Raw genomic sequence first — 23,923 nt, 5'->3', positions numbered from 1 at the left:
ATTATATGCCCCAGCCATTTCATGGCAGGGGCATAAAAATATTGGTAAAAATGATATGTACTTCTACTCCTGTGGTCAACTACCTCCCGGATTTTCATGATATTAAGTCTGTACTAAATCTGGTATATGAACACTTTACTAAGTAGACTCATCTTACTATATTTGGTTCTCTTCAAATTATAGTGTCATATATTTCATAGCAAATAAGTCAAAATTAGTTTTGGTGGAGAAATCTTTTGCACAAAAAAAAAACAAAAAAAAAAACAAAACAAACAAACTGGTATTTGTGTCCCTCTCTAAACACTATACAAACCCTACCCCATCCCCCATTTGCAAAGCTTCCCCTGGATATCTTCAGTTTCATCAAGTAACATCAATACTGAAAGAATCAATTTACTTGCATACCACAACTATCCTCCAATTCATGGGTACACAAAATATAAATGCAAAGAAAAGTTTTTAAAAGCTTTTAATTAACATAAACAAAACAACTGCTCTAGACTACAAGTTCATGACTGGTTGGTGTACATTAAAAAAAAAAACAAGTTTTTTTTTTATACTACAGGAAAAAGAAAAAGTTCTCAAAACAAATAGAAGAGAAGAGAAAAGATCGAATTTATTTGATAAGTACAAAACAATTTATTTCCTTGAAGTATAGAACTAATCTGTTGTTTTGATACTGCCAGATAAATATGTACATCTGATAAATGAATCCCCTTATTAAGACTTCAAAAGGGCCAGGTTTAAACAATTTTGATCCACAGTATCGACAAAGATTTGCACATCAGTCAGTCATTATAGCTCGGTTTTCAAAAAAAAGTTTGTATCATTCCTATACAGATAAGAACCCTTGTTGTGGCCCCTTTTTACATTTACAACCACATTCTGAATGCATACATATTGTAACCTGTTCATCAGAAGAAAATTTTCTCAAGATTCTTTCTATAAATTCCAAGCCTGAGATTTCAATGACTTTTGTTTCAATCCTAACCTGACACAGGGGCCTCAATATGAATTCATTAGATTTCATGTGTGGCTTACAAATACTACACCAACATAGGATACCAAAGGACTCTATCAAGGATTTATTAAAAGTTTTATTAAGCACTACTGTAGAACGATCAATTTAGCTGCAAAAATAAAATAAAAGAATAAAAGCACTAATACTTATACATATAAAGGCAAGATTTTCAGCACAATAGATGAAATAAAAGTTGATACAAAGCAAAAAGTAAAATGTGCAGACCTATCTTAGCTGCAAAGTGCAACAAAAACCTAAAAAAAAAAAACAAAAAAAAACACCACCTCAGGTATGCTGGGATTAGTAAGAAATAACAGTTTAACAAATAAATTTTTCTGGAATTTCAATGAAAAAAAAAGTTGATTTTTCCCTTGAAATAATAGTTTATAAATGCATCAAAACCATTCTATAAAAATAATTAAAAAAAAAACACAAGAGAATACCGGTATTCTATTTCATTCATTTATATCAGGATCTCATTTGCTAAACTATATCAGGAAACATAAATTAGGGAAATTGACATTCAGAATAAATTCTTCTAATGAACTTCAAATGCACATATCATCTGTTTTTCTAAAACTTAGACTGGTGGAGTTAGTTCCCTTGATGACTTTTCAGAAAAAAAAAAAAATCATTTTAAGAATTCCAACTAAGTAAATAGAAAACAGATTTCAAGAGTCATTTCACATGGGTCTTGGGTCACAACAACAATCAATATGTTTATTTCCTTCTCTGATGCACAGACCCAGAACTGAAATACAGATCCCAAAAATCCACAAAATATGTGTAAAAGATTTATCATTATTTTCATGGCCTTATCTGATGTTTACTTTTTACAGATCCATAAGTGTTTTAATGTCACGAATTCTGTTGGTGCGTTTTTCCTCAGCGCTTTGTTTATTCTGACCGAATGCCCCCTGCATCAGTTTCCTCTTCTGATTTTGTAGAGCCATCATCCTCTCCTCCACAGAATCCTCCACAACAAACTGTAACACACGGTATAAGATACAGGTCACTCCACCGACAGCAAATACATTAAACAGTTACACAAGGGATTAGACACAGGTAACTCCATGACAGCAAAATACAACAAACTGTTACACAACAGATTAGACACAAGTCACTCCACGGACAGCAAATACAACAAACTGACACAAAGGATTAGACAAAGGTCACTCTACTGACAATAAAACACAACAAACTGTAACACAGGGGACTAGACATAGGTCACTCCACTGACAGTTAAACACAACAAACTGTAACACAGGGGATTAGACATAGGTCACTCCACTGACAGTTAAACACAACAAACTGAAACACAAGGGATTAAACATAGGTCACTCCACGTACAGTAAAACAAAACAAGCTGTAACATAAGGGATTAGAAGCAAGTCACTCTACTGACAATTAAACACAACAAACTGTAATATAATGGATTAGAAACAGGTCACTCCACTGACAATAAAACACAACAAACTGTAACACAAGGGATTAGAAGCAAGTCACTCTACTCACAATTAAACACAACAAACTGTAACACAAGGGATTAGACACAGGTCACTCTACTGACAATTAAACACAAAAAACTGTAACACAAGGGATAAGACACAGGTCACTCTACTGACAATTAAACACAACAAACTGTAACACAAGGGATTAAACATAGGTCACTCCACGTACAGTAAAACAAAACAAGCTGTAACATAAGGGATTAGAAGCAAGTCACTCTACTGACAATTAAACACAACAAACTGTAACACAAGGGATTAGACAAAGATCAATCCACGTACAGTAAAACACAACAAACTGTAACACAAGGGATAAGACACAGGTCACTCTACAACAAACTGTTACACAAGGGATAAGACACAGGTCACTCTACTGACAATAAAACACAACAAACTGTAACACAAGGGATTAAACATAGGTCACTCCACGTACAGTAAAACAAAACAAGCTGTAACATAAGGGATTAGAAGCAAGTCACTCTACTGACAATTAAACACAACAAACTGTAACACAAGGGATTAGACACAGATCAATCCACGTACAGTAAAACACAACAAACTGTAACACAAGGGATTAGACACAGGTCACTCTACTGACAATAAAACACAACAAACTGTAACACAAGGGATTAAACATAGGTCACTCTACTGACAATAAAACACAACAAACTGTAACACAAGGGATAAGACACAGGTCACTCTACTGACAATTAAACACAACAAACTGTAACACAAGGGATTAGACACAGGTCACTCTACTGACAATTAAACACAACAAACTGTAACACAAGGGATAAGACACAGGTCACTCCACTGACAGTTAAACACAACAAACTGTAACACAAGGGATAAGACACAGGTCACTCTACTGACAATTAAACACAACAAACTGTAACACAAGGGATTAGACACAGGTCACTCTACTGACAATAAAACACAACAAACTGTAACACAAGGGATTAAACATAGGTCACTTTACTGACAATAAAACACAACAAACTGTAACACAAGGGATAAGACACAGGTCACTCTACTGACAATTAAACACAACAAACTGTAACACAAGGGATTAGACACAGGTCACTCTACTGACAATTAAACACAACAAACTGTAACACAAGGGATAAGACACAGGTCACTCCACTGACAGTTAAACACAACAAACTATTACACAATAGATAAGACAATAGAACTCAGTCAGTGGTATGAGTTCTTTATATTTTTGTGTATTTAAATCTTGTTATGTTAACTCTTTCAAAAGAAATTAATTATCTAAAGTTTTATGAATTGAGAAAAATGTCAATCTATGTTAAGCTTTTATATCTTAAACTGCCTTTGATATGACCCTCCACAACTTGAGTTAGGAAAATTAATCATTTAGTATCAAGTCACAATAAAACCTTGATTACAAAAAACAAAACAAAACAGAAAAACAATGTAGTTATTGGAGGCCATCAACAATTTGACCAGTGGTTTAATTAACACAGTACCTTTGTAATGACTACATCTTTGGTCTGGCCTAATCTGTGACATCTGTCAAAACATTGTTCTTCAGATGCAGGATTCCAGGCCTTCAAACATTAAGAAACATTAATTTAAATTGATTTTCTTTTTTTTTTGTACACAATAAATTTTTAAATTCACAACTTTCAGTCCATGAATCAACAGTTTTAATCATAGTAATTTAGAGTGATGTCAAGTTTACAAACAGTAGTCTAGGTGTTCCTTCAGACCTTTTACACCCTATAAACTTAAAACTACATTATTAGTGACTTTTTGCACATCAATATGAGTGTGTTACTGAAGAACTTAAGTTGTGAAAAGGCCACATACAACAGATGATGCATGAAAATTGATAACAAAAGGACATTGAACGACTCAAATTGACCTGGAAATCCAATGCCTTTCAACCCAATTCAAGTTTATTATGGTTTTATCATTTCAGTCCTTAGATTCACAATTGTAAGATAAACACTGATACAGTGTAGTATTATCTCAAATCATTCAAGTTATACTCATAAAAAAACACTATTTTATCTTGACTGTTATAAATTAGCATACCGGATCCATTAAAAACACTCTAGAGGCAGCGACCAGATTGATCCCCACCCCGCCAGCCTTAAGGGACAGAAGCATAATGGTAGGCGAGCCTGGGGCTGGATTAGAAAACTCCTCCACTGCTCTCAATCTCTGCTTCATAGACATAGTCCCATCTAATCGTACAAAGCTGAAGCCAAGGGCACTAAAATCAGAATGCCAAAGAGTTAGTACATTTTGGTGTAAAACTGTTTTATCCTGATATTTTCAAGATGGGAAAAGGTCAAACACAATTTTACTATAAATAACTAAAAAAAAGAAATTAATTCCAAAATAAGGCCAGTTTCTACTTTTGACATTGAAACCATCCCCTTTACCAGGATATGTATATCTCTTATGGTTAGACACAAGACTTTAATGTATGTATCAATAAGGGCATTTATTTTTATAAGGTGTTTTTCAAGATTTTCAAAAATTTAGATCGAGTCAGTTGCATCAAGTGCGTTATGGATTGGTGATCTCTTGCTGTGTTTATTTTCGTAAACAAGGCAAACAATAACACATAAAAAAGAAACAAAATAAAGTAGCAATGTATTTATTAAATACATTATTTATTCAGAGGTATTACCTGAGAAACTTTTTTGAATGGTGTTTTTGTTTTTTTTATCTACATTATATACACTGCCATTTCTACTTTCGTTTTTGTATGACTGTATTAAAATTTAATACAATTTAATAATAATAGATGAAATAAATCTTAAATGAAACACTTAGATAAACAAAGAATATGTTGTTTAGTAGTACTGTAAATTTGGTGCAATTATTTCTTCAAAACATTCGACTGAAAGGAAAACTGTTTATGTACTGTAGATTCCTAAATATACGTGAGGAATAAATTATCGCGTAATTATGCGAGAAGCACCACTCGCGAAATAAAATTACTCGCTTTTATTTTTATGGTACTTTAATGTATGTAAAATCTCTAGATAAATCACACATTCGCGAATTATTGTTCTCACGGTTTGGCGCCCTTGGGCCACTTCGCGATATTAAGTACTCGCGTAAAATAAGGAATTTACAGTATCTTTATAACCATCAGGAGAAAATGCCGATTTTTGAACTTGAGATAAGTGGTCCCTTGAACTTCGGAGCTTACAAGAGTCCCATGTATGTATATTTTATATATATATTATATATATTGATTTTATATATATTTTAAAAACGATCAAAGTAAGTAAAAAGAAAAAAAAATTCAATTACGAGGCATTTGGACATTCGGACCGAATATTGTAACTTCATCATCAGACCAAATCGATTTTCATTGGATTTATCCAACGGACTGGTGCTTTTGGGATAGACTGCTGAATCATTCTAAAACTCTTCACTGAAAAGCATACATGTATGTTATTAACGTAATTGATGCAGACATACTTCAAGGGAATTTCTAGGAGAGTCAGCAAACTAGTGAACTGAGACACAACAAGGCTCTTAATACTGCAATCCTCCTCTCTCAGCTTTACTAAACCATTCATCAAGGCATCCACCTTCAAAAAGTAACAATATCATGTTCCCTTTGTACCTTTTAAGAATGTCAAGTTATCTTTAGTAACGACAGAAGTTTACTACTGATGGTGGTTTATTGCTGACAAAGGACATACTTTGGTGCTGGACTTCCACTCCCCCTGTGTTGCGGCCTCTGCTGCACTCTGTTGTAAGTGTTCTGCTGGGACCTCAGTCAGGGTCTCTGTAGACACCTCTCCACGACACAATGGACACCTGGCATGCAGCTGTTAAGGTGAATTTTTAATCTAATAAATACACTTCAATATTCCTGTGTGAGAATCCAAGTTCATACTCTATAAATGAATTTTTCAAAATATGATAAATATTAATTCTATTTAAAATTTGTAACTTTTTCATTCATAAATCTATAAATTGAAAATCCATGGAATGATTTTTTTTCAAATTAGAAAGGTATGTTTTGAAATTTTGTTTTTAAGGTAACTATAGTCATTGTGACATCTTTATTGTACAAAAGGGTTGTTTGGGTGATTACTGTTAATGCATTACATTTAGCTGTGTATTCTAGACACACTTTTGATGGAAAGCAGCTTCCACTAAATCAAATACATTGCTAAATGTCTTGTAAAATAAGGTACAATGTATATTTCAGAAATGCACTAAATCAAATCTACACTAAGTTGTTAAAAAATAAATACTGTAGATTGGCAAATAATCACGGTGGTTTTAATTTCACTATGTTTGCGATTCGTTTTTTCACGAAATTAAATCCATCGTGAATGCTATCATTAGTTTTTAAAATCGTTTAAATGCTTATACCAAATTTAAATTAAATTCTTGCAGAGTGAAATTAAAACCATCGCGATTAGTACATTTTGAGAAATCATGAAATTTTAACACCGTGGAATTAAAATGATGTACAGTATCCGTCAAATATTGTAGAGGCTAAATATAATAAATTTACATCAAAATTGAATGATATTGAAGAAAAAGTCTTATTCCAGCTTTTGATTGTAGTCCATGAGAGAATGAACTTTTAATTTATCAAAAATTAATCATAAATAAAATTTTTTACTGAGTAACGTATATATATTTACAATCAAACCTTGTTATCTCAAACTCTATGGGACTAATAAAATACTTCGGGATATTTAAGGATTCAAGATATCCTCAAAACAAGGTAAAATACTTGAGAAATAAGTGCTTGAGACTTCAAAAACATGCCAACATATCCATGGATCCATGTTATCTGAGATATCAGGGTTCAAGATACCGAAGTTCAACTGCACTTGTTAAGAACAGATGATACAAACAAACTTTGTTCAAAAGTCATGAAAATAACAACTTTAGTCATGTTTACATAAATAAAATGAATAAGTTTAACTGCACAGATTTTAATTCTTCCTTTAAAATTTCACAAAAATGTCCTATACAAAGTGATAAAAAAAATTGTATAGTCTTAATAGGGTGATCACAGAAAGGTAAAATTTTCATCATAGAAAATTTACAATTTCTTAATATTTTAGAAATTCAATATTTGAATCATCTACCACCAAGATAAGTCCAAAAAGATATACCAATCCAGGCATTCATTTTTTTTTTTTTTTGCTTGTTTCATCTATCCTTATAGCAAAAGTTTCACTTCACAGTCAGTATATTTTAGTTTTTCTTAAAAATTCTGAATTTCTTTTCAAATTCTTTATAACTGATGATTGTATGACACATGACTATTGTATAATGGTTTCCATACCATTTCATTTTTTATGACAGCCTCGATACATCCCCTACAGAAGACGTGAGCACAGCGTGTGATAATTGGACGCTTGAGCGAGTCCAGACAGATGGCACACTCCTCGTCAGATCCCGAGTTCAGCACCATCATTAAAGTGTCCACCAACTTCTGTCTCAAGGCATCATTCATCCCACCACTGGCCTCAGCTTCATCTTAAACACATTAAATATTTCTGACAGCTTTCTGACAGATTGACAGGTGTATGAAATTCTACACTGTTTTTAACATTACTTATAATTTCTACAAATATATGTTCCTTTTTTACTTCGAATAATATTTTTCTAACCACCTCTTATTTTCTTATGATTTCCTTCATAATTTCCTCGCCTCCTCCTGTTTAACTTACGATTTCTTTCATAATTTTCTCCCCTCCTCATATTTTATTTATGATTTCCTCCCCTCCTCCTATCTAATTTATTATTTCCTCCCCTCCTCCTATCTAATTTATGATTTCCTTCATAATTTCCTCCCCTCCTCCTATCTTATGATTCCCTCCCCTCCTCCTATCTTATTTATGATTTCCATCATAATTTTCTCCCTTCCTCCTATCTTACTTTTGATTTCCTCCCCACCTCATGTCTTACTTATGATTTTCTCCCCATCTCGTATCTAACTTATGATTTCAATTGCAATTTCCTCCCCTCCTCCCATCTTACTTATGAATCCCTCCCCTCCTCCTATCTTACATATGAATCCCTCCCCTCCTCCTATCTTACATATGAATCCCTCCCCTCCTCCTATCTTACATATAAATCCCTCCCCTCCTCCTATCTTACTAATGAATCCCTCCCCTCCTCCTATCTTACTTATGATTTCCTCCTCTCCTTTACTTATTTCCTCCCCTCCTCCTATCTTACTTTTGATTTCCTCCCCACCTCATGTCTTACTTATGATTTTCTCCCCATCTCGTATCTAACTTATGATTTCAATCGCAATTTCCTCCCCTCCTCCCATCTTACTTATGAATCCCTACCCTCCTCCTATCTTACATATGAATCCCTCCCCTCCTCCTATCTTACATATGAATCCCTCCCCTCCTCCTATCTTACTAATGAATCCCTCCCCTCCTCCTATCTTACTTATGATTTCCTCCTCTCCTTTACTTATTTCCTCCCCTCCTCCTATCTTACTTATGATTTCCTTCATGGCAGCTGCTGCCTTGGCCACCAGAAGAGGATGACAGCACATCTGTCTCAACCTCATCAGAATAGCAAGGACATCTCCATAGTGATGCAACAGAGTGCCTTGTTGGAAATATCTGTAAGCAAATTGAAAATGTCAAGGAAATAGCTAGAAGCCTCCAAGGTACAATGATTGCCTACAGTGTCACTACAGAAGACAGACATTAATGATTTACAGTGTACATCTCTTAATTCATAGGCTACATCATCTTACAAATGGAATCACGCTCTGTGACATTGGACAGTGGACTTCATTTTCAATTTCTTGCTGAGGCCTATTTTGTTTACATTTATTGAAATGTTTGAAATTTTAACTGAATTAATTAGGGCTATTCCAGTAAAAATTATCTGGGAGGGGTGGAATCCCAATTTTTTTTTTTTTTTTCGGGAAGGGGGGGGGGTTCAAGTGGTTCTATTCTGGAGGTTGGGGATAGACAATTTCATGTGGTTGGGTGGGTGGGGGTTCCAGTTTCAAGCTTCCAAACTGAACAACAATGAAGCCTAATAAAATGCACATTTTTATGAAATAGAGTCCGATTTTTCTCTATCTAGTTTTTAGTTTTCTTCCACCAACCTGCAAGACAGAGAATCATGGCCCCTAGGTGGAATTTCACTATCCCACATGAGTATGTAATGATTATTTTTCTCGCATTATTTTATCTAAAATAATGGCATGTCATCACCATTGAAAAATCTATATTTTTAATTTAGCATCCAATTAAAAATCTGAATACACCATCAAAGAAATCGTCCCTGAAAATGGTTTACACATTATGTGTAAAATCAGAAAATAAATTTCAGTGCACTTAAATCATTCTGAATTATATATAATGGATTTAAAAATAAACAATAGCGTAACATTTTAGAAGAATTTAATCCTTCCGTGACCTACAAATAGTGCCATTTAGAAAGTGAGAATACGGCAATTATTAAACAACAACATTTTAAGAACATGTGATTCTTTTTTTGACATTGTTACAAGTATTATATAAGAAGGAATATATAATTTACTGTTCGCTGCATAGTATTACACAGTGTAAGAAAGAAAAATCTCACACTGCTGTCTCACACTAACACCAGTGATTATGCGAGAATAATAGCCTCGTCCTAGACCATGAATCTTGTCCCCTTGATGGAATTTCACTATCCCACACTCGTAGTAATGAATGATTCTATTATAAATCTTCACATAAGCTTTGCTAAAGTTGTGGCATGATAGCTGAGAAATGTCAGCTCATTATGGAAGAGTTTCTAAACAGTGTGGGTTTAAAAGAACTTGTGCCTATTTTTTTAAAATATTGTTGGTTTTTTTATTTCTGATAAATGATTCAATTAATATGACGATTTTTCATTATTTATATCCTATTTCAATTGGAATTAAGGAGCTTTTTAAACCACGTTTGATGACGTACTGCACAGAAAAATAAACCTCCATTGTTTCGACCGTTTTCTCCTGGGGACGAATTGAAAAGGTTCACCTTATTAATGATCTAAATCTTTAAAACACTTTAAAAATAGACTAGACATGCAATGTTCAATGTTGTAAACAATGACAAGAGGCCCATGGACCACATCGCTCACCTGAGTGTTGTGGCCTTGCTAAGAAAAATGCAGAAATCAGTTCATTATTGAAAAGTTCAAATGCATAAGTGGTCCCAACCTACCCCTAAAAGATTTTCTCAGATTTTTCCTATATATACCTATGTAAAACTTTGATCATCCATTGTGGCCCCATCTTACCCCAGGGGATCATAATTTGAACAAACTTAAATCTACACAACCTGAGGATGGTTCCCAGAGACTAACAAATCCCATTGCCCGAAGCCCGGGGCTAGTGAATTTTAGGAGAGGGCAAGTGAAATTTTAAAAAACATAATGTGTTTGTGAAACACTGATGCCCCCGTATGGCAACTTATAGCAAAGGTTAAACTTTCTCAAAAGCAAATCAAATATGTTGGTACCCAAAGTAAGGCCTTGTCTCAAGGAATATACCTGTGAAATATGAAAGCCCTAGCAGCAACCATTGAATAGATATGGAAAAGGTTAAAGTTTTTCAAAAGTAAGTCAAACATCAAGGTCAAATGGTCAAAATTATGGTGCCGAAGGAAAGGTCTTCTCAAAAGAAATATACAGGTGAAATATGAAAGCTGAAACACCAATTGTTCAAAAGTTATGACCAAGGTTAAAGTTTTTCAGAAGTAGGTCAAACTCCAAGGTCAATGGATTACAATTGTTGGTATCCAAAAGAATGTCTTGTCACAAGGATTATATATGTAAAGTATGAAAGCCCTAGCACCAATGGTTCAAAAGTTATGACCAAGGTTAAAGTTTTCCAAAAGTAAGTCAAACTCCAAGGTCAAGGTCAAAGGGTCAAAATTGCTGGTATCCAAAGGAAGGTATTGCCACAAGGATTACATATGTGAAGTATGAATGCCCTAGCATCAGTGGTTCAAAAGTTATGGCCAAGGTTAAAGTTTGTTCAAAAGTATGCAAACTCCAAGGTCAAGGTCAAAGGGTCAAAATTGCTGGTACCCAAAGAAAGGTCTTGTCACGAGGAATGCACATGTGAAATATGAAAGCCATAGCTCCAACCAATCAAAAGTTATAGGCAATGTTAAAGTTTTTGCGGACAAACAGACAGACGGACGGACAGGGCAAAAACTATATACCCCTGAATCTTTGATACGGGGGCATATAAATTAAATATTTAAGTCATAGATTTAATTTTGGGCACAGGGGATTGCATGTTCTACTCAGTATTTTCTTCCTATTTTTTTTAAATATATATAAATACAGTATTAGTTTATGGTTTGGCAAGCAAAAAATCTATAGGTAAGGGGTTGTCTAAAAATCATTGGCATCCAACCCCCCCCCCCCCAACCCCCTTCCCCTGGTAATTTTTACTGAAACAGTCCTTAACATAAAGACCAATTTATTTAAAAAGGAGATTGGATACTTTTCAAATCAAGCAAATGAAAGAGCACATACAGTGCATGTAGTAACTTCACAAGAGACCTATTCTAAAGTCACCATCTCAAAGCCTTTGCGAAATAGATGTACTTGTATGTAGTTTTGAATTATTACAAAAAAAATTGAGACAAAAGAGAATGGACACTGGGCCATAATCTCTCCTATTGAACATGTACAGAGTTCACAAAGTAACACTTTTTATTTACCTGCTGACAATGATTTTGCCTTCATTCTGCATGGCTTCATACACAGACCTCTCTTCCTCTGAAAGCTTGACATGCTCCACAAAGACATTTCTCTCTGGTAACTCCACGATGGGCTTCCCCTCCACCTTCTGGTTCTTAGTTCTCCTCAGGGCGATGGCACCCATTAAATGCTGAACACGTCTACAGCAGCAATACAGTATTTCACTTGTACAATACACATACACAAAACAAGAAGCCAATGGGTCACAATGCTCACCTGAGTAACTATGGTCCGTCTATTCTTCATCAGCAATTTCTTTTTCATATATTATTATGTAAAACTTACACCACATATTATGACCCCACCCTACCCCAGAAGATCATGTTTTGAACAAACTTGTATTTACATTACTTGAAGATGTCTCAATATAAATATGACCACTTGTGACTTTGCTATTCTTGAGAAAATCTTGAGTTTTCTTGTTAATTCCTATGTAAAAATTTGATTGCTCATTGTGGTCTCACCCTACCCTCAGGGGTCATGATTGAACAAAACCTGAATCTACAATGTCGGGAAGCTTTTGCACAAGTTGGCCCAGTGGTTCCTAATAAGACTTTTAAACAATATCACCCAATTTTCATTTTTTCTTAATTATCTCCCCTTAGAAGAGGGTGTAGTTCTTCATTTGAACAAATCTGGATCCTCTTTTACAAAGAATACTAGCTGAAATTGGCCCATGGTTCTGGAGGAGATGAAATTGTAAAAAGTTTAGAATGACAACGACAGACAACGGACAAATTTTGATCTGAAAGGCTGCGACAGCAATCTACAGAATTCCGAGTGAAACAAATTTAGAATGTACATGCACGTGTAGTTTTGCTGTTCTCTACATTATAATTTTTAACGGATATAAAAACAACAAATGAATAAAATTCTATTTAGGCCAGAGTTTTTTTATTTTCTGTTTAACGGGAAGCGCCGACTCAATTTTCTCCAAATACCGAAAAAAAATAAAAGAGGTTGAAATCGTTTTTATTTTTTAAACTCGCGCCAACCCTGTTGTTGATCGATTATATAAAATAAAATCGGGATCGTTGTACTCTAAATTTTTTTAAATAAACCAATGAAATGTTTGATCTAATGCACTATTGAGCTCAATATAAATAAGCGTCTAACTGATCACGAATTTTCAGAGAACCAGTTTACAAAACGACAGCTTCCCGGGAAAGAAAATCATCGTAATGGCGGATCACGTGTATGTTAAAATCGACATTAGATGCATTGACGCTGCAATACGTCAGAGCAAATTTGTGAAAGCAAAACTTGATGATGATATCGGACGTGTCATATCTGTATTGCTGGAAGAATCCGGTAAATCTGACGCTGTTCAAATATCTAGAATTGAAAGCAGGGGCACAGACATTGACCCTAAGACACCTATTAGTGTTCTCAAAGATTTTGGGTAAGTCTTTGAAACCTGAGTAATTTAATACACAATTTACTGTTCTCCACGGTTCTGAATGTAGTAAAAAAATGAAAAGTCGTTGTATGAATGGGTGTACGCAAAGTTGCATTCATTTATTTTAATAATAATAATCACGTAAGGAGAGTAAAGGATGGATGAACTTTTTTCAGATGTAAAACGATTTCCGCATGGGTGTGCAAATTAGAGCAGGATTCCAACACCACCAACAACAAACCAACCCAGGGTAAAAGTATATTTGATGTACTAATGACAGCTACCAGGAGCTACACACAATATCCTGCACAAAGGTAAATATCTCAATTGAAATACTTTTAGTACCAGTTGGATTTAAATATGAAGGAAAATTCCAAATGGCATATAAATGCAAAACTATTTAGAATGAAATTCTTGTTAAGCCTTATAAAAATAAAAAAAAATAATTAATATCTTGTAGAAAGGAAAATACTTCCAAGGATAGATTATACAATGATGTAATTTCAATAATGAGAAAGCACAGCTTTGGGTTTACCAACCACCAAGTCAACAGTGTAGGTAACCACGTTGTTTCCACTTTAACCCAGACGTTTTGGTATCTGGATCCACATCACGAGAAATTTCAGAAAAGAGGTTTGCAACTGCCAAAGCTCTTCAAGGATTTATCTGGGTACCGTGATTTGAAAGTCCAACATAAAAAAATTCCACAGGTGTGTGTACCATTAATGTCAGACTGATATACTAGATGAGAATTACAAAAAAAACCTCTTAATTTAAAGAAGTATTTTGCCCTTGCATCCATGAATTTTAAAAAAAAAAAACTGATTGAAATTTACCAATTTAAAATATGCCTACAAGCGAAATTAATTTGAGGTAATGTTTTTTGTGTTATTTTCTTCATTTACAACTGATTTTTAAACACATAATATAGGGGTAATACAACAGTAGTCAAATTGTTTATAGAGTTTAATTTTATGAATATATTTTTATATTTTTAAGGTTACTTCCATTGACTTGAAAGAAAATGCACAGAATTTGTCATCGCTTCTCACTATTCCATGGATGATGAATCCCCAGTTTAAAGAGTTGTACACTTCAATAGAAGATTTAATTTCACATCTGAAGAAATATGAGGAATATTTATGTGACTGCAATAAGAAGATGAAGGCAAACCACGAAAGTACAGTGCCCATTAGAGATTTGAAAGACAACTGGATACTCAGAGTCATTGAGTCTGTGGAAAATGTGCCCGTAGAGTATAAAGCTCTGGATTTGTGCGTTAAAGATCTGGCAGAATATCAACCGATTGATCTCATTAGATTTGAACCTAATGATAAGGAGGAAAGAAGAAAATGGATAAAACATTTATCTTTATCAAGTTCTGTTGCATTGTATTCATTCCAATATGGAAACTATCTTGGAAACATGAATGTCTTGTGGAAACTTCCAGAGTCAACTTGCAGAGACACAGTGAAACAAGTTAAAGTTATTGACAAAATAAAAAGAAACATACTGAAATTTTCAACTAGAAAGATGCAAAAAGACTTTATAGATCGATATAAATCCTGTACCGGCTTACAGCCAGTAATATTAAGGAATATGGTACTCTTATCTCACAGAGTTTGAATATCAGGCCAATTCTGCAAATGCTTCACAGATTGATGAACGCTTCATGAAGTTTCTTTTGGATAGTGAAGATTGTGAATTGATCTTTGATTTGCGAAAAAATAATTGCAGACCTGCAGAAGAGAAATTCAAGCCATTCTGGAAAGAGCTTGGGAAATTTTTTGATGAAAAAGCAGCTGTTCATGAAAGACGTTCAAATGATAGACTTTACTTACCATTTGCAATTTCTGTTGATGAGCTCATAAGTCAAATACTGGATAGATTGCCTGAGGGTTCAGAAGCTCCATCTGTGTCTTGGATAAAACTGAACTTTAGTCCATCAAATGTGTACAACACAACAGCTAAGAATTACACTGGACAATATAATGTAAGATTTGCTGTGCAACAGAGATTGGTTCGAGTGCAGCACCCCGACTCCCATTATTGTGCAGTCCTTTTTTCCATGTTAAAAGAATTTGCCTGTCGGATGCGTGATTTTTCAACATTTCAATGCATGGATGATAAGGCCATCATACCTCTGGGGGAACCTGGTCATCCAGTTTCAACTGGGGTACGTGCTCACCATGGTGGACTTGCAGGTGGATGCATGAAAGTTGTAGCACTGGACCACGACTTTCATGTTGGTGGGATAATTCCTTCTGTTTGCTTTGTAAATGACATACCAGAAAATCCGAAGGACTCTTTTTACAATGGACTTCTTAATGTTACTGTCAAAGATAAGGTTTTTCAAGCTTCCTCACCACTGCGACATTCTACTGAAAACGTGTCATTAATGCGACAGTGCAACTCGGTTGATGACGTGAACCTGCGAACTCCTGTGCTCATTCGTTATACTGACGGTGGACCAGACCACAGGACAACATACAAAAGTGTTAAACTTTGTGCTCTTATGGAGTTCATTGCTCTGGACTTGGACATGATAGTGTGTGCACGAACAGCACCTTGTGGGAGTTATGCTAATCCAGCAGAAAGAATAATGAGTCTTCTTAATTTAGCATTACAGAATGTAGCATTGGAGCAATTGCTATGTCTCTAGAATGTGAAATGCAAGTCAAGTCTGCAAGTTCACTTAAGAAGCTGAGAAATTTGGGAAGTAAAAACCAGAAACTTAAAGAAGAGTATACACAAGCAGTTGAAGTCTCATTGAACATTTTAAGAGAAAGATTTAAGCATCTTAGATGGAAGGGAGAAAATGTATGTGTGCATGATCCAGCTAGTCAAGAAGAAATGTATGCTTTGGTGGAAATGTTGAAAGTGCTGGATGAGAATATTCACTGTGATGCAAATTTGTCAACCCTGCAATCTACAGCAATTGATGCTTTCCTGGAATCCCATTCCAGAAGCCGTCAATACTCTTTTCAGGTGTGTATTAAAATAAAGAAAGATTTTTTGGTTATATTTATATTGATAAATAAAGATTGAAAGTGCATGCTGCATATACTTTTATACAATGTATTTAATTTATGTTTGTACATACAGTGCAACATTTGTTTGATAGAGCAATTAATTTTTAGATCAAGAAGTGTATGGCAGACAACTGTGGGTATTGTGTTCTCAATCCTCCTAGGCTTCCAGATGATGTCTTTCGTGGACTTCATTTTGTGCCAGATCCTACACAGGATGAGAATGGGCAGTACAAAGATTTTCAGGACCTGTATGGAACGGAAACTAATGATATGAATAGACCAAGTATGACAGGGAAACATGGAGAATCATCAGAAAGAGACAAGAAGTTTAAAGCTGTTTTGGTTGGAAGTAAGTACACAACCATGTAACAAATCCCATGTATTAGTTGATAAATATTATACATTGTATATTTAGTGACAATTCTTATGATATTTTGCAGCAAAAGTGAGAGGATTTGTGTTATGTACAGAGTGTGGAAAGAGAAGAGTTATCTATGCAAGCAGAAAATTGAATAGAACAGAGGAGAGGGCAGTTGAACGAGTTCAAGAAGAACTACTCTACATTTGTGGAAATCCTTTGTTTCCAGGGGGTCAGTATCAGGACGTCATACTATGCAGACAAAATATCTCCTGCTCTTCACCCATAGAGACACAGTATTACTCAGGTATCTATTAAGTTAACAATTAATAAATTTATTTATTGATTGTCTGTATAAAAAAAAAGTGAATCAAGTGAATATTGTGTTTTTTCTACATTCTTCATTAGCTGTGTATGTTTTATGTGACAGGGAAGACACAGATATTTGATGCTGTCCGTTTCCACTGTGGTGACCCAGACGTAACCAACTGCGATGAAGTCCGCAGGCTGCAGGAGGACTTCGCCATAGTTAGACCTATATGCGGACAGTGTCTTCAATCTGGGAAACAAATTCCCACTAGAAACGCTAAAAAACGCAAAAACTAACATATCAAATATCTGTTTGGTTTATTCAAATAAAATAATTACAGATTTTCATTGTTTTTGTGTATTTTAAAAAAAAAAAAAAAAAACGACATTTTTTTTAATATTATTTTTATTTTGGTCCCGACCCGAAACATTTTTATCTTTTTTTTTTTTATTTTTATTTCGTCCCCCCGACCCAACTTTTTAATAAAAATTCCCGTTAAACAGAAAATAAAAAAACTCTGGCCTTACTTAATAGCACTCTCATTTCCCTGCTCCAGCGGTCTCTCTATCGCTCTGGTCCACCACTGTCTGTCAGTGAACGGGCTGATCTGGAGAAAGCTTACCAGGGACCACAGGTCTTTAATAGAGTTTTGGATGGGTGTTCCTTCAAGAAATATATGTATATACAACAGATCATGAAAATAAGAAATGCAATACTATATAGTTTGTGAACAGTCTAGCATCAAAATTTTACATGAACAATATATATTTTTCTGAATTGTCATAGTAATATGCTGTAAATGTGGAACTGTTAGTGTGGGAGAAATTTTTGCAAATTCTGCGATTAGTTAAGTATCACAAAACTTATCACCACACCAATGATTTCATATTAGGTACCATACTAAATAACAAACCAACACTTTTTGTAAATATTTAAAATTTTAGCAAGATCAACCCCCAAGTGAATGCTTTGTTGCTGTAGAAAAGGGAAAGTCCACGTGCATTATAGGGGTATTCACGTTACACATTACTGAACATGCTACTAAAATGACACTTGTTTCAGAGATCAATTTCTAAATAAGTGTGTTTCAAAAAATTTAAGTAAATAATTAGATTTTAGGATTATTTCTTTTTAGAAGAAAACATACAAAAAGTAGTCATTTGCACGATTTAGTGAAACCCATGATAGAAAAATGCATGGAAATGGCAGGAAAATGCATACGATCGGTGGTGAAACTGGTAGGCATGAAAAAAACTCCATTTAAAAATGAAATATCCTTTATTCAATGAGATTTACACCAAGAAAATTCAAAATTTGGATTTCTGTTTAAATTTCTAATCATATTACCGGTACTCTCGAATAGTAATTAAATTTGGGAGTCAACAGTTCAGTGGGAGCATCAATAGGATAAAAAAGCTAAATCTATTAATACTATAAGATTTAATTGGTAAAGTACCCATACATTTTTATCGACAAAGAAAATATTTAAGTGTAAGACACGTGACTGAATATTTGAATACTAAATTTCCATTCAAATATTCACCATTTACTATTTATTTGCGAATATTCGAACATTCGTTTCAACTCTCCTTCACACTAAATCTGTGAGTAATACACGTCATACTTCTTTACCTGTAAGAACCCATTTTCTGTCTGCCTGTAAGGCACATATAGCCTTGGTTTGTTGGGCATTGGGATTTCTGATAGCATGCCCTTCATCAAGGACAATCCTCAGCCACTTCACTTTCTGCAGAGCTCCATCACCCTGAAAATACACTTTTGTCATTCACTATTAACTTGTTCATCCCAGTGTTTTGCATTCTTGACATCCAATACTTCTATGCTTTGTTCACACAAGCAAGCATATACATGTATGTTAGAATTATGTAAACTTGTCAGGAATTACCTTGGCATCACATGAGAGAGTGGAGTAGGTGGTGAGAACGATGTCTTGTTTGGCTAACACGGCCGGATCCCGGATTCTACTGGATCCGTAGTATGTGTAGATATCCAGGTGTACATTCTCATGTATATGATCCTCCAACTGATCCTAGACTCAAGTAAAATCAGGGCTTTACATCAACAGAAAAAAAACCTCCTCTCAGAAAAAAATATTGCAACCTTTTAAATTTGGCATTATATCCTCTATATATTTCATAAATATCAGAGTCTGCAATTTGAGAAATTCCATTCAATATGCAGTGTCAAAGGTATAAGCTGTAAAATTTCGAAATACTAAGGAGATGGGCAAATAAGGCATGCAGAATGCATATAGCTTCAGATATACATATATAAAAATCATGTTCAGTTTCTGAATTTAGTATTTAAAGTAAAGTTTTCTTTGATTGAAATTTATGAAATGATGACCATCAAAACATTTCTGAGGAAAATTTTCTTGGCAAATATTATTCTATTATTAAAAAAAATAATGTAGTATTCTTGGGATTTGAACACTAGCAATAATAATCCTGAGTATCATTTTCCATTGAGACTAACAAGCTTACCACTACACTACACAACTCCTAATGAATAATAGCATTTAAATAATGTCTGTGATATGACCCTTGACCTAATGGACTCCAAGTACATGTATTTCTCAGAAAGATACTAATGTTATGTCATAAAAGTGTATTTTTAAGGTATAGTGGGTCTTTGCTCCATGTTTTTGTTTAATAAAAAAATGCATATTTCTACGCAACTTTTGTGGATAAAATTAAAAAACATAGGTAATCAGAGATTACAGAGCTCACCTCAATGAATGTTGTCTTTAAGTAAGGCAAAGTAAGACACTAAACTAATAATCTAGTAATGTGCATCCCTAGATGCAACAATTATGCAATTTTGGTCTGATAGGGCTTGCAGTTACTTGGGAATAGACTTATCTGAAAACTTAAAACTAGTCACTCATCCAGAAAATGTAAGTCAAATCCAGCATCCGAAGCAAGTTTTGAGATTGTTTGTCCCTTGATGCATCATTCATGCAAGTTTGGTTCAGATAGGCCTTATAGTTACTTGGAAATGAGATCTGCTCCAAAAACTTTAACCTGGTTACTCATCCGGAAAATGTAGGTCAGATCCAGCATCCGAAGCAAGTCCAGTAGTGTGAATCCTTAGATGTATCATCCATGCAAGTTTGGTCAATATAGGGCTTATACTTACTTGGAAATGACATCTGCTCCAAAAACTTTAACCTGGTCACTCATCTGGAAAATGTAAGTCAAATCCAGCATCCGAAGCAAGTCCAGTAGTGTGCATCCTTAGATGTATCATCCATGCAAGTTTGGTCAATATAGGGCTTATACTTACTTGGAAATGACATCTGCTCCAAAAACTTTAACCTGGTCACTCATCCCAAAAATTTAAGTCAGATCCAGCATCCGAAGCAAGTCCAGTAGTGTACATCCTTAGATGTATCATCCATGCAAGTTTGGTCAATATAGGGTTTATAGATACTTGGAAATGACATCTGCTCCAAAAACTTTAACCTGGTCACTCATCCATAAAATATAGGTCAGATTCAGCATCCGAAGCAAGTCCAGTAGTGTGAATCCTTAGATGTATCATCCATGCAAGTTTGGTCAATATAGGGCTTATACTTACTTGGAAATGACATCTGCTCCAAAAACTTTAACCTGGTTACTCATCCGGAAAATGTAAGTCAAATCCAGCATCCGAAGCAAGTCCAGTAGTGTGCATCCTTAGATGTATCATCCATGCAAGTTTGGTCAATACAGCGCTTATAGTTACTTGGAAATGAGATCTACTCCAAAAACTTTAACCTAGTCACTCATCCGAAAAATGTAGGTCAGATCCAGCATCCGAAGCAAGTTCAGGGGTTGAAATATACGGTAGCCCGACGCCCGGGGCTAGTCATTTTAAGACTCGGGCTAGCTAATTTAAATGTAATGATAGTCTGTCGGACTAGCAGAACAGAAAAAAAATCTCATCAGTTTACTTTTGCTTTTCTATGCAGACTGGTTTCTTTTGAATGAGAACTACATTGTAGTTTAATTTGTTTCTGTCACCACAGCATTTGAAACTTTAATTTAACTTGTTATGTTTTCATTTTGCATAAAAAATATTTGGGCTAGTTAGTTTGAGGTTTGGGCTAGTAATTTTTTACTGATCCGTAGCCCCTGGGCTAGTGGGTTTTCCAGGAAAATTTCAACCCCTGAAGTTCAGTAGTGTGCATCCTTAGATGTATCATCCATGCAAGTTTGGTCAATATAGGGCTTATAGTTACTTGGAAATGAGACCTGCTCCAAAAACTTTAACCTGCTCCAAAAACATTACTCTGGTCATTCTTTAGCTGAAATTGCAGCATCTGAAACCTTGACTGGTACAATAAAACACACTAGAAGCATCCTCCATGCACCTCTGACTAATATAGGCCATAGAAGTACTTGAAAAGAAAACTGCTCCAAAAACCTTAACCTGGGATGCCGACGCCGAGGGTATTACATAAGCTCCCCCAACTTCATTGAGGTGAGCTAAAAATGTAGTGAAAACCTTATGGAAAAGTTGTGTTATAATATGAGAAAATGATCCTTTTTGCTCTCTTTGGTGTGTGTATGCTATTTCATAGGCAAATAAAATCAATTTTATGAGATTCTTGCAAACTGTATAGATTTTAAATAAATACTTCAATGTTAGATGAAATATTAAAGAAAATTTTGTTCCAGTTGAGATTTAATTTTTCACTATCATATTTTTCGCACAATAGGCATTTTGCTCGCCTTGTTCACAAATCTTCTTTAGCAATTTTGACAGAACAGCAAATCTCTGCAAAACTTCAAAAATTGCAGAAATTTACTACATGGTATACATGTATTTTTAAAACATTTAACACATTTATTGTTTAGTGACATATAACTTACGAGCCAGTTACTCAACACAGACAAGGGACAAACAATTAGAGTGGCCCGTGCTCCTGTTGTCTGTGTTCTTCCCGAGAACTTCCCACATTTACTGCTTCCTGATAAGGATATACATATGTATGTGATATAGGATTTGTAAGTCCTGCTTGCCGAAGATTGGCATGGTCAAAATTTCAATTAAAATTAAATTTATCACATGCTAGTTAATTTTGGTCTAATATTGCAAGTCTACATACATTTGTTTCAAACAGTAAAACTTTAAAATCATGAGTATTAAACTCATAGTTGTTCATCAAATTCACTATAAAGATTATTAACTGTCAGTTCTCCAAACTGCTTACACAATACACACCTGGAGTTGAGCAAGAGGGGAGTTCCTCAGATCCAGGTATATCAGGTAATTCCTCACCTGGAATATAATTTACAATGTAGGTAAAAGTGAGTACCTTCTATATTCAGAGACTTAAAGAATTGAAATAGAAGAGGACATTTAAAAAGTAGAAGCAGATCTGGGGTTCTTCCAGTAATGGGGAGTTTAGGAGAAATACCAAAATAACCGGGAAATTACATCATTATAGGCGGGGAAATTCCTAGGCCCCTAGGTCTTAGGGACAACCTTACTTAATATGATCAAAGATGCTTTTACTGTATGTACATACTACATTCATGAAGTGGTTGTCAATGGATACAGCAGCATGGTATTTTAATACTTCAGAAGCGATGAATTCAAAATACTGTTCAAAAATCTATCAATGAATGAATAAACAAAAAAAAAAAACGGGTAAAAGTTCCACTAGTTTTTGTTCCCAGTGTTCTCTGATAGATATTTTATATCAATCTTCTATATTTTACATCTTACAAAAATTTGCTTAGAGATATTATTCCATCACTGCTGTTGTAAGCAGGTCATTTTATCTATCTCTGTCCCAGACACAAGTAACTGTTAACATTTACAGTACATGTATTTCATCTAGGGCTGGGACGATATATCGAGATATCAATTCTGTGTGAGGACGATACGCATATCGATACATATGAAGAAATATCTAAATGTCGCAAAAAAATTCTGACTGATGTTTTTCTTTTTTTACTTAACATTTTGGGTTTAATATATAAAACAAGAGGCCCACGGGCCTTATAGGTCACCTGAGTATCGTGTAACAACTTTCCAACAATTGAATTTGGTTTGTATTTTAAACCAGAGGCCATGTAATTCACAATTTTGAAAGAGGCACTATTGCTCATCATAACTATACAGTTAGCATGCTTACTTTGATTACTTAATACCCGAAGGCAGAGCAGAGGAACAAAAACAAGAGAAGTAGGAAGATCAGGATCAACAAAATAATTAGTCTAGTATTCACTATCAACTCAGAAATTGAGTTCTAATCTGTCCCCCACTTAACACTATCACCATGCAGCCTATTAACAAACTATTAGTGCTTCTGTACTATTTTTAAACCCATATTAAGACCTCTAGCATTGACCTCTCTTATGGTCTTTGAAGAACTTTTAATAAGTTATTTTTGTCTCATTTTTATTTATCTATTACTTACAGGTCTACCTGATTATTAAAACTAAGAAAGTACTTTTTTAATTATACGATAAACATTCTTGCATAATTATCTTATTCTACTAACCTTTCAAATACATTATTTACAGTGATTAATT

At 34.6% G+C, this 23,923-nt stretch overlaps 4 protein-coding genes across 4 annotated transcripts in view; 3 read left to right on the top strand and 1 right to left on the bottom strand.

Annotated features, from left to right (window-relative positions):
• Nucleotides 1-451: 451 nt before the first annotated feature.
• Nucleotides 452-23,923, bottom strand: part of LOC133181861 (helicase-like transcription factor) — a 46,277-nt gene continuing 22,805 nt past the window's right edge. The window contains exons 17-29 of the mRNA XM_061316498.1: nucleotides 22,605-22,661; nucleotides 22,253-22,350; nucleotides 19,282-19,425; nucleotides 19,008-19,140; nucleotides 17,903-18,038; nucleotides 12,237-12,416; nucleotides 9,010-9,137; nucleotides 7,838-8,031; nucleotides 6,225-6,353; nucleotides 5,998-6,110; nucleotides 4,591-4,771; nucleotides 4,020-4,100; nucleotides 452-2,007 (exon numbers count right to left, since the gene is read on the bottom strand). Of these exons, the coding sequence (XP_061172482.1) occupies nucleotides 1,855-2,007; nucleotides 4,020-4,100; nucleotides 4,591-4,771; nucleotides 5,998-6,110; nucleotides 6,225-6,353; nucleotides 7,838-8,031; nucleotides 9,010-9,137; nucleotides 12,237-12,416; nucleotides 17,903-18,038; nucleotides 19,008-19,140; nucleotides 19,282-19,425; nucleotides 22,253-22,350; nucleotides 22,605-22,661 (1,727 nt within the window). The 3' untranslated portion in view covers nucleotides 452-1,854. The remainder of the gene's footprint in view (nucleotides 2,008-4,019; nucleotides 4,101-4,590; nucleotides 4,772-5,997; nucleotides 6,111-6,224; nucleotides 6,354-7,837; nucleotides 8,032-9,009; nucleotides 9,138-12,236; nucleotides 12,417-17,902; nucleotides 18,039-19,007; nucleotides 19,141-19,281; nucleotides 19,426-22,252; nucleotides 22,351-22,604; nucleotides 22,662-23,923) is intronic.
• On the top strand, nucleotides 13,458-13,993 carry LOC133184000 (uncharacterized). The gene is made up of 2 exons (XM_061318873.1): nucleotides 13,458-13,678; nucleotides 13,852-13,993. Exons 1-2 carry the CDS (start codon nucleotides 13,458-13,460, stop codon nucleotides 13,991-13,993), a joined length of 363 nt encoding a protein of 120 aa, XP_061174857.1.
• On the top strand, nucleotides 14,155-16,292 carry LOC133183363 (uncharacterized). The gene is made up of 2 exons (XM_061318323.1): nucleotides 14,155-14,385; nucleotides 14,675-16,292. Exons 1-2 carry the CDS (start codon nucleotides 14,185-14,187, stop codon nucleotides 15,299-15,301), a joined length of 828 nt encoding a protein of 275 aa, XP_061174307.1. The 5' UTR covers nucleotides 14,155-14,184; the 3' UTR covers nucleotides 15,302-16,292.
• LOC133183999 (uncharacterized) lies at nucleotides 16,346-17,671 on the top strand. Its single transcript, XM_061318872.1, has 4 exons — nucleotides 16,346-16,663; nucleotides 16,816-17,056; nucleotides 17,148-17,372; nucleotides 17,496-17,671. Exons 1-4 carry the CDS (start codon nucleotides 16,346-16,348, stop codon nucleotides 17,669-17,671), a joined length of 960 nt encoding a protein of 319 aa, XP_061174856.1.

The sequence above is a fragment of the Saccostrea echinata genome, unplaced genomic scaffold (assembly GCF_033153115.1).
Source record: "Saccostrea echinata isolate AGI-Se365-2 ecotype Australia unplaced genomic scaffold, CSIRO_AGI_Sech_v1 ptg000009l, whole genome shotgun sequence".
Lineage (NCBI taxonomy): Eukaryota > Metazoa > Mollusca > Bivalvia > Ostreida > Ostreidae > Saccostrea > Saccostrea echinata.
This window is presented reverse-complemented; position numbering and strand designations above follow the sequence as displayed.

Bases quoted from the DNA above. Each gene is read 5' to 3' on its own strand.
- LOC133184000 (XM_061318873.1), top strand. From the start codon at position 13,458: ATGGCGGATCACGTGTATGTTAAAATCGACATTAGATGCATTGACGCT. The intron at 13,679-13,851 runs GTAAGTCTTTGA...AACTTTTTTCAG, and splicing joins AGTGTTCTCAAAGATTTTGG to ATGTAAAACGATTTCCGCAT.
- LOC133183363 (XM_061318323.1), top strand. From the start codon at position 14,185: ATGAGAAAGCACAGCTTTGGGTTTACCAACCACCAAGTCAACAGTGTA. The intron at 14,386-14,674 runs GTGTGTGTACCA...TATATTTTTAAG, and splicing joins AACATAAAAAAATTCCACAG to GTTACTTCCATTGACTTGAA.
- LOC133183999 (XM_061318872.1), top strand. From the start codon at position 16,346: ATGCAAGTCAAGTCTGCAAGTTCACTTAAGAAGCTGAGAAATTTGGGA. The intron at 16,664-16,815 runs GTGTGTATTAAA...ATTAATTTTTAG, and splicing joins GCCGTCAATACTCTTTTCAG to ATCAAGAAGTGTATGGCAGA. The intron at 17,373-17,495 runs GTATCTATTAAG...TTTATGTGACAG, and splicing joins AGAGACACAGTATTACTCAG to GGAAGACACAGATATTTGAT.